The 15,458-nt window shown below is 45.9% G+C and overlaps 1 protein-coding gene across 1 annotated transcript in view; it reads left to right on the top strand.

Annotated features, from left to right (window-relative positions):
* The window catches only part of LOC126297629 (Down syndrome cell adhesion molecule-like protein Dscam2), a 340,086-nt gene that overhangs the window by 295,872 nt on the left and 28,756 nt on the right, over window positions 1-15,458 (top strand). Inside the window, exon 29 of the mRNA XM_049988691.1 lies at window positions 11,138-11,255. Within this exon, the coding sequence (XP_049844648.1) occupies window positions 11,138-11,255 (118 nt within the window). The remainder of the gene's footprint in view (window positions 1-11,137; window positions 11,256-15,458) is intronic.

Below are 15,458 nucleotides of genomic sequence, written 5' to 3'. Positions count from 1 at the left end.
TTGTTGCTGGTCATTCCCACATAGAAAGCATCACAGTGCAGGCAGGTCAGTTGGTAAATCACGTGGGTGCTTTCACATGTGGCTCTCCCTTTGATCGTGTACACCTTCCGGGTTACAGGACTGGAGTAGGTGGTGGTGGGAGGGTGCATAGGACAGGTTTTACACCGGGGGCGGTTGCAAGGGTAGGAGCCAGAGGGTAGGGGAGGTGGTTTGGGGATTTCATAGGGATGAACCAAGAGGTTACGAAGGTTAGGTGGACGGCGAAAAGACACTCTTGGTGGAGTGGGGAGGATTTCATGAAGGATGGATCTCATTTCGGGGCAGGATTTTAGGAAGTCGTATCCCTGCTGGAGAGCCACATTCAAGGTCTGATCCAGTCCCGGGAAGTATTCTGTTACAAGTGGGGCACTTTTGGGGTTCTTCTGTGAGAGGTTCTGGGTTTGAGGGGATGAGGAAGTGGCTCTGGTTATCTGCTTCTGTACCAGGTTGGGAGGGTAGTTGCGGGATGCGAAAGCTGTTTTCAGGTTGTTGGTGTAATGGTCGAGGGATTCAGGACTGGAGCAGATTCGTTTGCCACGAAGGCCTAGGCTGTAGGGAAGGGACCGTTTGATATGGAATGGGTGGCAGCTGTCATAATGGAGGTACTGTTGCTTGTTGGTGGGTTTGATGTGGACGGATGTGTGAAGCTGGCCATTGGACAGATGGAGGTCAACATCTAGGAAAGTGGCATGGGATTTGGAGTAGGACCAGGTGAATCTGATGGAACCAAAGGAGTTGAGGTTGGAGAGGAAATTCTGGAGTTGTTCTTCACTGTGAGTCCAGATCATGAAGATGTCATCAATAAATCTGTACCAAACTTTGGGTTGGCAGGCTTGGGTAACCAAAAAGGCTTCCTCTAAGCGACCCATAAATAGGTTGGCATACGAGGGGGCCATCCTGGTACCCATGGCTGTTCCCTTTAATTGTTGGTATGTCTGGCCTTCAAAAGTGAAGAAGTTGTGGGTCAGGATGAAGCTGGCTAAGGTGACGAGGAAAGAGGTTTTAGGTAGGGTGGCAGGTGATCGGCGTGAAAGGAAGTGCTCCATTGCAGCGAGGCCCTGGACGTGCGGGATATTTGTGTATAGGGAAGTGGCATCAATGGTTACCAGGATGGTTTCTGGGGGTAACAGACTGGGTACGGATTCCAGGCGTTCGAGAAAGTGGTTGGTGTCTTTGATGAAGGATGGGAGACTGCATGTAATGGGTTGAAGGTGTTGATCTACGTAGGCAGAGATACGTTCTGTGGGGGCTTGGTAACCAGCTACAATGGGGCGGCCAGGATGTTTGGGTTTGTGAATTTTAGGAAGTAGGTAGAAGGTAGGAGTGCGAGGTGACGGTGGGGTGAGGAGTTTGATGGAGTCAGGTGAAAGGTTTTGTAGGGGGCCTAAGGTTCTGAGGATTCCTTGAAGCTCCGCCTGGACATCAGGAATGGGATTACTTCGGCAAACTTTGTATGTAGAGTTGTCTGAAAGCTGACGCAGTCCCTCAGCCACATACTCCCGACGATCAAGTACCACAGTCGTGGAACCCTTGTCAGCCGGAAGAATGATGATGGATCGGTCAGCTTTCAGATCACGGATAGCCTGGGATTCGGCTGTGGTGATGTTGGGAGTAGGATTAAGGTTTTTCAAGAAAGATTGAGAGGCAAGGCTGGAAGTGAGAAATTCCTGGAAGGTTTGGAGAGGGTGATTTTGAGGAAGAGGAGGTGGGTCCCGCTGTGATGGAGGACGGAACTGTTGCAGGCAGGGTTCAATTTGGATAGTGTCTTGGGGAGTTGGATCATTAGGAGTGGGATCAGGATTGTTTTTCTTCGTGGCAAAGTGATATTTCCAGCAGAGACTACGAGTGTAGGACAGTAAATCCTTGACAAGGGCAGTTTGGTTGAACCTGGGAGTGGGGCTGAAGGTGAGGCCTTTGGATAGGACAGAGGTTTCGGATTGGGAGAGGGGTTTGGAGGAAAGGTTAACTACTGAATTGGGGTGTTGTGGTTCCAGATTGTGTTGACTGGAATTTTGAGGTGTTGGGGGGAGTGGAGCTGGAAGTGGGAGATTGAGTAGATGGGAGAGACTGGGTCTGTGTGCAATGAGAGGAGGTTGAGGTTTGTTGGAAAGGTTGTGGAGGGTGAGTGAGTTGCCTTTCCGGAGGTGGGAAACCAGGAGATTGGATAGTTTTTTGAGGTGGAGGGTGGCATGTTGTTCTAATTTGCGGTTGGCCTGTAGGAGGATGCTATGTACAGCCGGTGTGGATGTGGGAGAGGAAAGATTGAGGACTTTGATTTGGGATAGGAGTTGACGGGTGTGTTCATTGGCCGAGTCGATGTATAGGTGAAGGATTAGGCGGGTGAGGGCTATGGATTGTGCTGTTTGGAACTGGTGTAAGGACTGATGGAAAGAAGGATTGCAGCCAGAGATGGGAACTTTAAGTGTGAGGCCTTTGGGAGTAATGCCAAATGTCAGACAAGCCTGAGTAAATAAAATATGGGAGCGTAATCTGGCTAGGGTGAAGGCATGTTTGCGGAGGGAATGTAAATAAAATTTAATGGGGTCGTTGTAGGGATGTTGTGAGGTTGACATGGTATTGGTAGGTGGAAAGGGTAATATGAGGTTAAAGTGAAAGTAAAGAGAGATTTATATAGGGAGAGATAAAGGTGTGAAAAAAGTCGAAAGAGTGTTGGTTGAGATGAGCTATGTTGATCATGTGCTGAACTTAGGTTGGTGAACAACAATGGGTGCAAAGGTTGGGTAGTTATGTTGTCTCCAGATCACGTTAAAGGGTGGGGAAATTCAAGAAAATTTCGAGAAATTCAAGAAAATTTCGACAAAAAAATTTTTTTGAAAAAAGTTTCGAAAAAATAATTTGCGAAAAAATAAAATTCGAAAAAAATTTTCGAATAAAATCTCGAAGAATATGTGTGTAAATGTATTCAAAGGACTGGTTATGTACTGGCAGGTTATGATAATGAGGCTAACAATTGTTTGATGAAGAAATAATAACGTGTAAACCTGTGGGAAGCTGCTAAAAAATGATCGGTTTTGTGGGAAAAACGGGAATGGAAATAAAACGAAAGTTGTTGGAAAAAAAACTGAGATGGTTGTGTAATGGGTGAAAGGAACTGAAGCTGTGAAATAGTATTCACAAGTTTACACGAAATGTTTGTAAACTTGGAACAATGGATTTTAAAGCAGCGGGACCCACCTCCTCTTCCTCAAAATCACCCTCTCCAAACCTTCCAGGAATTTCTCACTTCCAGCCTTGCCTCTCAATCTTTCTTGAAAAACCTTAATCCTACTCCCAACATCACCACAGCCGAATCCCAGGCTATCCGTGATCTGAAAGCTGACCGATCCATCATCATTCTTCCGGCTGACAAGGGTTCCACGACTGTGGTACTTGATCGTCGGGAGTATGTGGCTGAGGGACTGCGTCAGCTTTCAGACAACTCTACATACAAAGTTTGCCGAAGTAATCCCATTCCTGATGTCCAGGCGGAGCTTCAAGGAATCCTCAGAACCTTAGGCCCCCTACAAAACCTTTCACCTGACTCCATCAAACTCCTCACCCCACCGTCACCTCGCACTCCTACCTTCTACCTACTTCCTAAAATTCACAAACCCAAACATCCTGGCCGCCCCATTGTAGCTGGTTACCAAGCCCCCACAGAACGTATCTCTGCCTACGTAGATCAACACCTTCAACCCATTACATGCAGTCTCCCATCCTTCATCAAAGACACCAACCACTTTCTCGAACGCCTGGAATCCGTACCCAGTCTGTTACCCCCAGAAACCATCCTGGTAACCATTGATGCCACTTCCCTATACACAAATACCCCGCACGTCCAGGGCCTCGCTGCAATGGAGCACTTCCTTTCACGCCGATCACCTGCCACCCTACCTAAAACCTCTTTCCTCGTCACCTTAGCCAGCTTCATCCTGACCCACAACTTCTTCACTTTTGAAGGCCAGACATACCAACAATTAAAGGGAACAGCCATGGGTACCAGGATGGCCCCCTCGTATGCCAACCTATTTATGGGTCGCTTAGAGGAAGCCTTTTTGGTTACCCAAGCCTGCCAACCCAAAGTTTGGTACAGATTTATTGATGACATCTTCATGATCTGGACTCACAGTGAAGAACAACTCCAGAATTTCCTCTCCAACCTCAACTCCTTTGGTTCCATCAGATTCACCTGGTCCTACTCCAAATCCCATGCCACTTTCCTAGATGTTGACCTCCATCTGTCCAATGGCCAGCTTCACACATCCGTCCACATCAAACCCACCAACAAGCAACAGTACCTCCATTATGACAGCTGCCACCCATTCCATATCAAACGGTCCCTTCCCTACAGCCTAGGCCTTCGTGGCAAACGAATCTGCTCCAGTCCTGAATCCCTCGACCATTACACCAACAACCTGAAAACAGCTTTCGCATCCCGCAACTACCCTCCCAACCTGGTACAGAAGCAGATAACCAGAGCCACTTCCTCATCCCCTCAAACCCAGAACCTCTCACAGAAGAACCCCAAAAGTGCCCCACTTGTAACAGAATACTTCCCGGGACTGGATCAGACCTTGAATGTGGCTCTCCAGCAGGGATACGACTTCCTAAAATCCTGCCCCGAAATGAGATCCATCCTTCATGAAATCCTCCCCACTCCACCAAGAGTGTCTTTTCGCCGTCCACCTAACCTTCGTAACCTCTTGGTTCATCCCTATGAAATCCCCAAACCACCTCCCCTACCCTCTGGCTCCTACCCTTGCAACCGCCCCCGGTGTAAAACCTGTCCTATGCACCCTCCCACCACCACCTACTCCAGTCCTGTAACCCGGAAGGTGTACACGATCAAAGGGAGAGCCACATGTGAAAGCACCCACGTGATTTACCAACTGACCTGCCTGCACTGTGATGCTTTCTATGTGGGAATGACCAGCAACAAACTGTCCATTCGCATGAATGGACACAGACAGACAGTGTTTGTTGGTAATGAGGATCACCCTGTAGCTAAACATGCCTTGGTGCACGGCCAGCACATCTTGGCACAGTGTTACACCGTCCGAGTTATCTGGATACTTCCCACCAACACCAACCTATCCGAACTCCGGAGATGGGAACTCGCCCTTCAGTATATCCTCTCTTCTCGATATCCGCCAGGCCTCAACCTCCGCTAATTTCAAGTTGCCGCCGCTCATACCTCACCTGTCTTTCAACAACTTCTTTGCCTCTGTACTTCCGCCTCGAATGACATCTCTGCCCTTAACTCTTTGCCTTTAAATATGTCTGCTTGTGTCTGTGTATGTGCGGATGGATATGTGTGTGTGTGTGTGCGAGTGTACACCTGTCCTTTTTTTCCCCTAAGGGAAGTCTTTCCGCTCCCGGGATTGGAATGACTCCTTACCCTCTCCCTTAAAACCCACATCCTTTCATTTTTTCCCTCTCCTTCCCTCTTTCCTGACGAAGCAACTGCCAGTTGCGAAAGCTTGTAATTCTGTGTGTGTGTTTGTGTGTTTTGTTCATGTGCCTGTCTGCCGGCGCTTTCCCGCTTGGTAAGTCTTGGAATCTTTGTTTTTAATATATTTTTCCCATGTGGAAGTTTCTTTCTGTTTTATTTATATATATATATATATATATATATATATATATATATATATATATATATATATATATATATTTATTAATGATTAGTTACTCTCTACTTTGACCCTTGTGACTTCTCAACATTTTTAGTGAGTTTTCACCTTCCACTATTGTCATCTACCTCAGATTTCATCTCATTTTTTCCCCTTGTGCATTCATTTCATCCGTTTCGTATTTTTCACACATATTTGAGTGCACTTGTTTAAGCTGCCTAATATGAGGCAGCCAAGTCAACCGGGCATCAAATACCAGTCCCAAGAACCGATGCGTCTCTACCACAGCAAGATGTTCACCGTCAAGGTAAAGGCGTGGCTCAGGGTGAACCGTGCGACACCGGCAGAAATGCATAACGCAGGTCTTAGCGGCCGAAAACTGGAAGCCATGCGCTACAGCCCACGACTGCGCCTTGCGGATAGCACCCTGCAGCTGGTGCTCAGCAACTGCAATGCCAGCGGAGCTGTAGTAGAGGCAGAAGTCGTCTGCATACAACGAAGCTGCGACGGACGATCCCACTGCCTCAGCGAGCCCATTGATCGCAATTAAAAACAGGGAGACACTGAGGACAGACCCCTGTGGGACCCCGTTCTCCTGGACCCGGGAGGAACTATGGGACGCAGCAACTTGCAAGCGGAAGGAACGATACGACAGAAAATTCTGAATAAAAATCGGGAGCGGGCCCCTAAGACCCCACCCATGAAGTGTGGCCAGGATGTGATATCGCCAAGTCGTATCGTACGCCTTCCGCATGTCGAAGAAGACGGCAACCAGATGTTGGCGGCGTGCAAAGGCTGTACGGACGGCAGACTCTAGGGAGACCAGATTATCGACGGCAGAGCGGCCTTTACAGAACCCACCCTGAGACGGAGCCAGAAGGCCTCGAGACTCGAGGAGCCAACTCAACCTCCGGCTCACCATACGTTCTAGCAACTTGCAAAGAACGTTGGTGAGGCTTATGGGGCGGTAGCTGTCCACCTCCAGCGTGTTCTTGCCAGGTTTCAACACGGGGAGGACGATGCTTTCTCGCCATTGAGACGGGAACACACCCTCAACCCTGGCAATTCACAGAGAGGTGTTTCAGCATCTGGCTGTGGATGCGGTCTGGCCCAGGAGCCGTATCAGGGCAAGCAGATAGTGCACTCTGTAATTCCCAGTCGCTGAAAGGAGCATTGCACGACTCCGCGTGGCGCGTGTGAAAGGAAAGCCTCCAACTTTCCAACCGCTCTTTCCGGGAGCGGAAGGCCAGTGGGTAATTCGTAGATGCGGAACACTGAGCAAAATGCGCTGCTAGCCGGTCCGCAATCGTGTCGGAGTCAGGACACACCACTCCATTCAGCGAAAGCCCAGGGACAGAGACAGGCGGCCGATAGCCATGGAGTCGCCTAATCTTAGCCCAAACCTGCGATGCAGAGGTACGGATGCCAATGGTGGAAACATACCGTTCCCAGCACTCCTGCTTCCGTTGGCGAATAAGGCGTCGGGCACGGGCACGGAGCTGTTTAAAAACGATGAGGTTCTCCAAGGACGGGTGCCGCTTATGGCGTTGAAGAGCCCGCCGGCGATCTCTAATCGCCTCTGCGATCTCGGGCGCCCACCAAGGCACAGTCCTCCGCCGAGGGGACCCGGATGAACAGGGAATCGCAGATGCCGCCGCAGAAACGATGCCGGTGGTGACCGACTGAACCACCGCATCAATGGTGTCATGGAAAGGAGGTGCGATAGTGGCGAGAGAGGAGAACAAGCCCCAATCAGCCTTATTCAGAGCCCATCTGGAGGGGCGTTCAGAAGAGTGACGCTGTGGTAGTGACAGAAAGATGGGGAAATGGTCACTACCACATAAGTCGTCATGGACACTCCAGTGGATGGATGGTGAAAGTCCGGGGCTGCAGATAGAAAGGTCTATGGCCGAAAATGTGCCATGGACTACGCTGAAATGTGTCGGCTCTCCCGTGTTTAAGAGGCAGAGGTCAAGCTGCGAGAGAAGAGTCTCGACATCTCTACCCCGGCCAGTAATCGCGGCGCTACCCCACAGGGGGTTATGGGCGTTAAAGTCGCCCAGTAACACAAAAGGAGGAGGCAGTTGTGCTATCAATGCAGCCAACACATGACGCGAGACATCACCATCTGGCGGAAGATACAAACTGCAGACAGTAATAGGCTGAGGTGTCCACATCCTTACAGCGACAGCCTCTAAAGGTGTGTCAAGAGGTACACATTTGCTGTAGACAGAGTTAAGGATGTAGACGCAGACTCCACCAGATACCCTCTCATAAGCTGCCCGGTTCTTGTAATAACCCCGATACCCACGTAGGGCAGGGGTCCGCATTGCCGGAAACCAAGTTTCCTGTAGGGCAATGCAGAGGAAAGGGTGACTGCTGATGAGTTGGCGAAGCTCAGCAAGGTGGTGGAAAAAAGCGCTGCAGTTCCACTGGAGTATCGCTTTGTCCATGTCCGAAAAAGGTGTGAAGGGGCCGAGGAGGCAGATCAAGCAACTGGGTCACCTGCTGCCACCGATGGAGGACAAGTACAATCTGCTTCCATGGTGTCTGAGGGTCCGGCGAGATCTAGGTCCTCAGCGGACGCCCGGATCTCCACCTTATCCTCGGACGCAGAGCCTGTATGGAGCAGTGGGGTGGATGCCACCGCGTGTTCCTTGGCCTTAGAGGTCTTCTTCTTCGTCTTGTCTCTCTGGTCCTTGGGTTTCATTGGCTGGGAGGGCTCCAGCGAGTCAGCCTCCGGGACGGAGGAGGAGCGGGAAGCCCTGCGACCAGCCGCTGGTCTGCTTTTCTTCCATTGGCTGACATCACCCTTCCCAGAGGCGGAAACCTGGGAAGGAAGGGACCCAAGGGACCCTTTCCGTGCTATTCGAGCCGGGGAAGTTTGAGGCTTCCCCAGCTTAGAAGTGGGGACTGATGTCCCCGATGGTTGGGGGGTTGCTGCTCCTGAGGCAGGTAGTGCAGGAGCAGCAGGGAGTGAAGTGCCCCCCACCATCAAGGGGGCAGGTGTAGCATTCCGGCTCTGAGAGGTGGCAGTCTGAGGGAGAGCTAATGGGGCCATAACAGTAGTAGCCGCGACGTAAGAGGCAGTCATTCGAACAGGATGGAGGCGTTCGAACTTCTGCCTGGCCTCAGTGTATGTCAGGCGGTCCAGGGTCTTATACTCCATGATTTTGCGCTCTTTCTGGAAGATCCTGCAGTCCGGCGAGCAAGGCGAGTGGTGCTCTCCGCAGTTTACACAGATGGGAGGCGGAGCACATGGAGTATTGAGATGTGATGGGCGTCCACAATCTCGACATGTGAGGCTGGAAGTACAGCGGGAAGACATATCCCCGAACTTCCAGCACTTAAAGCACCGCATCGGGGGAGGGATATATGGCTTGACGCCACAACGATAGACCATCACCTTGACCTTCTCAGGTAAAGTATCACCCTCGAAGGCCAAGATGAAGGCACCGGTGGCAACCTGCTTATCCCTTGGCCCACGATGTACGCGCCGGACGAAGTGAACACCTCGCCGCTCTAAATTGGCGCGAAGCTCGTCATTGGACTGCAATAGAAGGTCCCGATGGAATATTATGCCCTGGACCATATTAAGACTCTTATGGTGCGTGATTGTAACCGGAACATCCCCCAGCTTGTTACAATCGAGTAACCGGTGGGACTGGGCGGAGGACGCCGATTTGATCAAAACCGAGCCCGAGCGCATTTTGGACAAGCCCTCCACCTCCCCGAACTTGTCCTCTAAGTGCTCGACGAAGAACTGAGGCTTCATGGATGTAAAGGATTCACCATCAGCTCTGGTACACACCAGGTAGCGGGGCGAGTATGTTTCGCTGGCATCCTTAGTCTTTCGTTCCTCCCATGGTGTAGCCAGGGAGGGGAACGATTTGGGGTCATATGTAGTTGCGTTGTATTGAGCCCTGGAACGCTTAGAGATGATGTACCACGCTTCATTGCGGGTCATCCGCCCTGATGCCACCTACTCCGACCAAGGGCCCTCCCCACGGGCGCCCCCCAGCCTCAGCAACGACCACCTGGCAGGATGGCCATTGCCGGGAGTCCCAATGCCCCAAGGAGATAGGCATCTACTCCTTGGCATACGTGCGGAGTTAACGGCGCTGGCATCAGCAGAGCGATCCCTGTGTAGTCAGGGGGCTACAACCAACAGGGTACATGGCGGCCCCACCACAACGGACTGGCTACCGTGCTGGATTTCAGGTGATGTAGTCCAATATCGTCATTGGCGCATAAAGCGACACAGCATAGCAGACTGCAATAAACTGCACCCAAGAACAAATCCACGCCCAAGAGATTGGAGGTGAGCGGGACTGCTAAGCGATGACGACAAACCTGGCTAGAGATGGTAATGCATGATGGACACATCGCTCCTTGTAAGGCGCCCTTCCCCAATCGGCTCGCTCTTCGGAAAATTTGGAAGGATGGAGGTCAAACCTGTTAGGGGACCATCTCACAAGGCCAAAACGTTTGAGACTCCTTTTAGTCGCCTCTTACGACAGGCAGGAATACCGTGGGCCTATTCTTACCCCCGAACCCACAGGGGGGGGCATCCAGAACTGGAACAACTGAATTACATTCCCACCAACACCAGCTATTCTGAATTGTGCAGGTGGGAAGTTTCCTTGCAATATCCTACGTTCCCGTAACCCTCCTGGCCTCAACCTTTGTTAGTCACTGTCCTCACCCATCCAGCCCCCTCCCTGTTCTAATTCCAGCACTACACAGCCATCATTTCACCACCACACCCAGTCTTTTAATTTCTTTTTATTTCTCTCCCCTCCCCCCTCCCCCACACCTTCTCTTTTGTCCTCTGTCTAAATTGCAACACATCAATGTCCACCACCCCCACCATACTGTCCCTCCACCTCCCCACCACAGCCTCGTCCTTACCCCCACCCAGTTGCCACTACCTTCTCATATATATATATATGTGTGTGTGTGTGTGTGTGTGTGTGTGTGTGTGTGTGTGTGTGTGTGTGTGTGTGTGTGTGTGTGTGTGTGTGTGCGCTGTTGAAAAAGGCAATGGCCCAAAGCTATAATTGTGTGAAACTTTTTGTTGTGCCTATCGCGACTCAGTATCTCTGCTATGTGGCGAGTAGCAACTCTACTTCTCTGGTGTTATTATCTCTGTGTAATGCTGCACAGTATATGTATTACATGTAATTTGAGGTGAAATGAGAAGAACTTTAATGAAAAATTATGGCATATAATTATGGGCTGCTAGACCATTTCCAAATATCTATGTAGAGTAATATGGTTACTACACTTAATTATAAAATGAAGTAAATTAAAATGATATTATTGTCTTGTTTTAGATGTACACATTTTATATGTAGATTCTAATAATTATTCTTATGTCACAATAAAATTTGCTTGGATTATTAGATATAAAACTGTGTAATAAGCAGTATTAACAAACTCTCATTTGCTTTAAACATGTGTTATAGAAATTTATCAACTTGACTCTAGTACTGAGTCAAATGAGACTTCACCTCTTCCCCAAAGAAGGCAGATGCCCCACCAGCCTATGTGCTCTGGCAAGACAGTACTGCAGATGCACACCAGGTAGTCAAGGTTTGTTCCTACAGACTAGTTACATTCACACAACACGTTGATAGAAAAATGAAATACAAGGTCATCAGGTTTTTCTGCCATGTGTATGTTATCTGGCTTTATACTGTTAAAAAGTTGGAGTTATCATATTTTCCTTTAAAAAAGGATTGTAAGGTTATAAGCATTGTTTGATTTGAAATATAGAAGAAATTTTGGTAAGTTTTATCATCATGTAAATAAACCATGTCATTAAGCATGCTTGACTCGGAGATTACTGGTTCAAATTCTGCTGGTAGAAGAAATTTTCATCACCAATATTTGGCTAACATGTGGAGAAGAGATGACACCGCACTGTTCCTTATCACCACAATCTGCATCAGTGCCTTGAGTGTTGCAAAAATCTCAAAGGTGTATCATGGTGTGAGGAGATGCGACACACTTGATGTTGGGTGGAAGATCATGCTATCTCAGCTATTGCGACTGGGAAGTGGGTTAATTTTCATCAAGAGAACTCTGTAGTGATTCATTTCAGATCATCACTGAGTAATTTTGGATATACTATTTACTAAGCAAAAAAGGATACAATATATAGATAGTAGGCATATTTGCAACTACAACTGACACCCCACAATAGCTGTAACCAACCAGCCAAAACTGAACTCCCCCAGCAGTGTCTCAGTTTTGATGCTGGATGGCACTCCTGTGGAAATGGCTGCAAGTCTTTGTGAACTCTTTTGTGATTACATCCTAACTACTCCCCCTTTCAAGGTAGGGATATGGATAATGCGGTCTGAAAGACAAAATTCTGAGCTTCGTAGTTAAAATTAGAATGATGAGGACTTGCTTTTCGCTAAGTCTCTTCTCCTTTCTGGCTTTTCAAAACTAACAGCTGTGTAATATATATTAAAGATGAATGTCTTCTTCTTTTATTTAATTTCTCCTCTTGCTGCAGCTTAATTTTCTGTATTTTCGACATTTAAATCCACATGAATAGTGATTCAGCGATTCCTTATCCTTCCGTTGTTCATTGATTAAAATATTTCTTTCATTCCTGCATGTCAAAAAAACAGAAAGTTTCAAATCTCTAATATTTACAAAAAATCTCATATTTAATTCAGCTGAATTTTGTATCCTCATAGGTTGAGAATTCACTTCTCAGTGTGAAGTGTAGGATCGGCTGTCGCTGATTTTCTTAGTAGGGCACATCCTGTGATTAAAGCTCCACACATGCTGGTGTCCTTAGTAAGGCACACCCAGCAGTGGCCTCACAGTCTTACAGTCTTTGTTTTGTAATTACCATTAAGGTTGTTTGTGCTAATGATTAGGTTATCATTCTCATTTTTTAGTCCATTTTGATCCATTAGGTAAGAGAATTCAATTTTGAGAAAGAGAAAGAACACAGACAGTACAAATTTCAATTTATAAATCACAAATGATAAACTGCCGCCCAGTGTAAATATTGAAAATTTTCAATATAATTTGAGTTTCAGTACAGATGGGTTCATGGAAACGTTATAATTCAGTCTACATAAAGGACATCGCATTCAGTGTGTGTGTGTGTGTGTGTGTAAAAAAACAGCTAAGACATGATTGCTATTGATTTTCAGTACCTTTATGAGGTTGTTAGCTGTGAAACTGAATTAATGACAAATCATTATCATTTTAATTAATTCATATATTGATATCTTCAGTGCTCTGCATGTTGAATGTTTATAGGTGTCTAAAGGAATGAAAATAATGTAGAGTTGGTGAATATTGTTGTCAGTTTCTTGTTGATCATATATTAGATTTACAGTCACAATTTTCAATAATCGGAGGCAGGAAAGATTTAGTCTGTTGACTAACAGAGATCACCAACAGTTAAAGAGGGTATAACATTTCAGCTCCTCAACACCAAATTAAAACGTTCCACTTCAATTTGTTTGCACTTATAGCGATCCCAGCTTCCTCAACCAAATTAAAACGTTGCATTAGGAGATGTCTGCTTCGTGCAAAAGGTCTTGAGTTCATATTGACGACAACAAGTAATTCTTCATTACAGACGTTTATTTACAAACAGAACTGACAGACAGACTTAACAACTGACTCTCAGAGCTAACCGCACTGCATATCCGAACTGGCAACTGACAACTCGTAGGTGTATTAATATCTTTCCAAACAATGAGAGTCTTTGACAATGTTTTGTTTACAATATGATAGCAATTCACGACTTAAAACTAAATTAGACATTACAGAATTTTAGTACAGATTAAAGTAAGTAAAAGGATCAGTACATATAAATTCTTACAAGCATAATTTCCAAATAGATTTTATAACATTTTTCTACCAGCTTCTGGATAACCTTCACCAGATTTGTACCGATGTTTCCAGAAATATCTTGACATTTGATTCTGGATATTTCTTGAGTGATTTAGAACAACTATTTATATGTAAAATGATTTAAATCGTGTTTGAAAACGTAAATAAATCTTTTTAGCAATATTTCTTGATACAAATCATCTTTAGAAATTAGGTTATGAAACAGTTTTCGTATTTTTGCGATCATAATATAGAATTTCTCCATAGAAAGTTCCAGAAGTGTGCATTAAACGTTCATTTACAGACTTTCTCTTTAGCTGGTGAGTTTTTAAAAGTATCTTGTCCATATTACACGAAATAATTTAGCTCAAAACTGATAATTTATACAATTAATCAGAGCTACAGCAAACAGTGAGTCTTTCTTTTACAAAATGAAATATAGTTACAAAATTGAATGAAAATAGGTTACTAACACTAATATATATTTACATTAATTCTATTTTTGTTCTTTGTGTGCAAAATGTCCTAATATTGACACAGTACAATATTTAAACATCACCAAAGTTTCCCTTTACATTTTGCATATCTGTATCGACATCCCCTAAAAGTCTACAGTGTCGAATACTTCAATATGTCCCAATATGTCCTGTAATGTTACACAACCCCCCCCCCATCAGCACTTCCACGTGAAACACGGAAGGGTTGATGTCCTTACATTACAAAACAGAAAAGTTTTACACATATCTTTGGTGTCTTCTTTCTTGAAGACCGGTGATCTTCTTCCTTAAAGGTCGGTATACCTCAATGCCACACACTGTATTTCAGTCTCATCTTCACAGTCCGTATGGTTTCCATATACACTGCAGGCTATCACAGGCTGCAATAGCACAGTCCGCTATAAATATACAGCATACAGTTGTCAAACCCAGTTAAACATTAGCAAAAGTATTTAATAGTCGGTGGACCAGTTTTTAAGGACACAGAAATTTGAATTCTCTAAAGTCTAATTACTCAAGAAAATTTACTCTAAATAATTTCTTAAAGCTAAGAGAGGATAGACTGACAGATGGAGAAAATTGATTATACAGGATCACAGAATAAGTGTAAGATGCAATGCCAGAATACGAAAATGAAATATGACAATTGCATAGCTAGGGGACCTAGTGCTCGCCAAACACTTAGCACACAAAGAATGTATGCTCCCCTGAGGAATCAGATAAATACAACATAACAAAGTATACAAAAATATCCTGGTAAGATTACATATAAAAGTCTATAAACATCTATTATCTAAAATACTTTTTTACATTTTTTTTATACAATTTCAGTTCGGTCACATTTCGTAGACCAAACAGTCTGCCAGAATTTGGGTAGACTAGACGGTAAGCATTCGGATGAGGATTGTCCTGAATCTTGAAAGGTCCAATGTATATGCCAAAAACCTTTTTAATTCACCACTGATGGCTTTAGACTTCTCTTGTGTTTTAACAAGGACCAAGTCTTCAATTTTAAATTGAGTAGGCTTCAATCTTTTGTCATGTCTACATTTCCTCTTATCACCTTGAGATTTCATGGTCTTTCTCACTATTTCCTCTCTCTCTTGAGTACTTAATGGTTTGCAGACTGGAAAATCAATGAAATCACTAATTGGATGTGGTGGTTTGCTATTATACTGTATTTCATAAGGCGAAAACCCTGTTGAGGAATGCTGTAGGCTGTTCACAACATCTTCGAATTTCTCAACATAGTCAATCCAACTAGCATGATCAGTATTGCAGTAGGTTCTAAAGAATCGCCCAATTTCCCTCATGTATCTCTCCGAAGGGTTTCCTGACGGATGATAAGCTGAAATAAGAATGTGACTTATATTTTCATCTTCAACAAAAGCTTTCCATACTCCAGAAGTAAATAGAGTCC

This window comes from Schistocerca gregaria, chromosome 1, assembly GCF_023897955.1.
Source record: "Schistocerca gregaria isolate iqSchGreg1 chromosome 1, iqSchGreg1.2, whole genome shotgun sequence".
NCBI lineage: Eukaryota > Metazoa > Arthropoda > Insecta > Orthoptera > Acrididae > Schistocerca > Schistocerca gregaria.
This window is presented reverse-complemented; position numbering and strand designations above follow the sequence as displayed.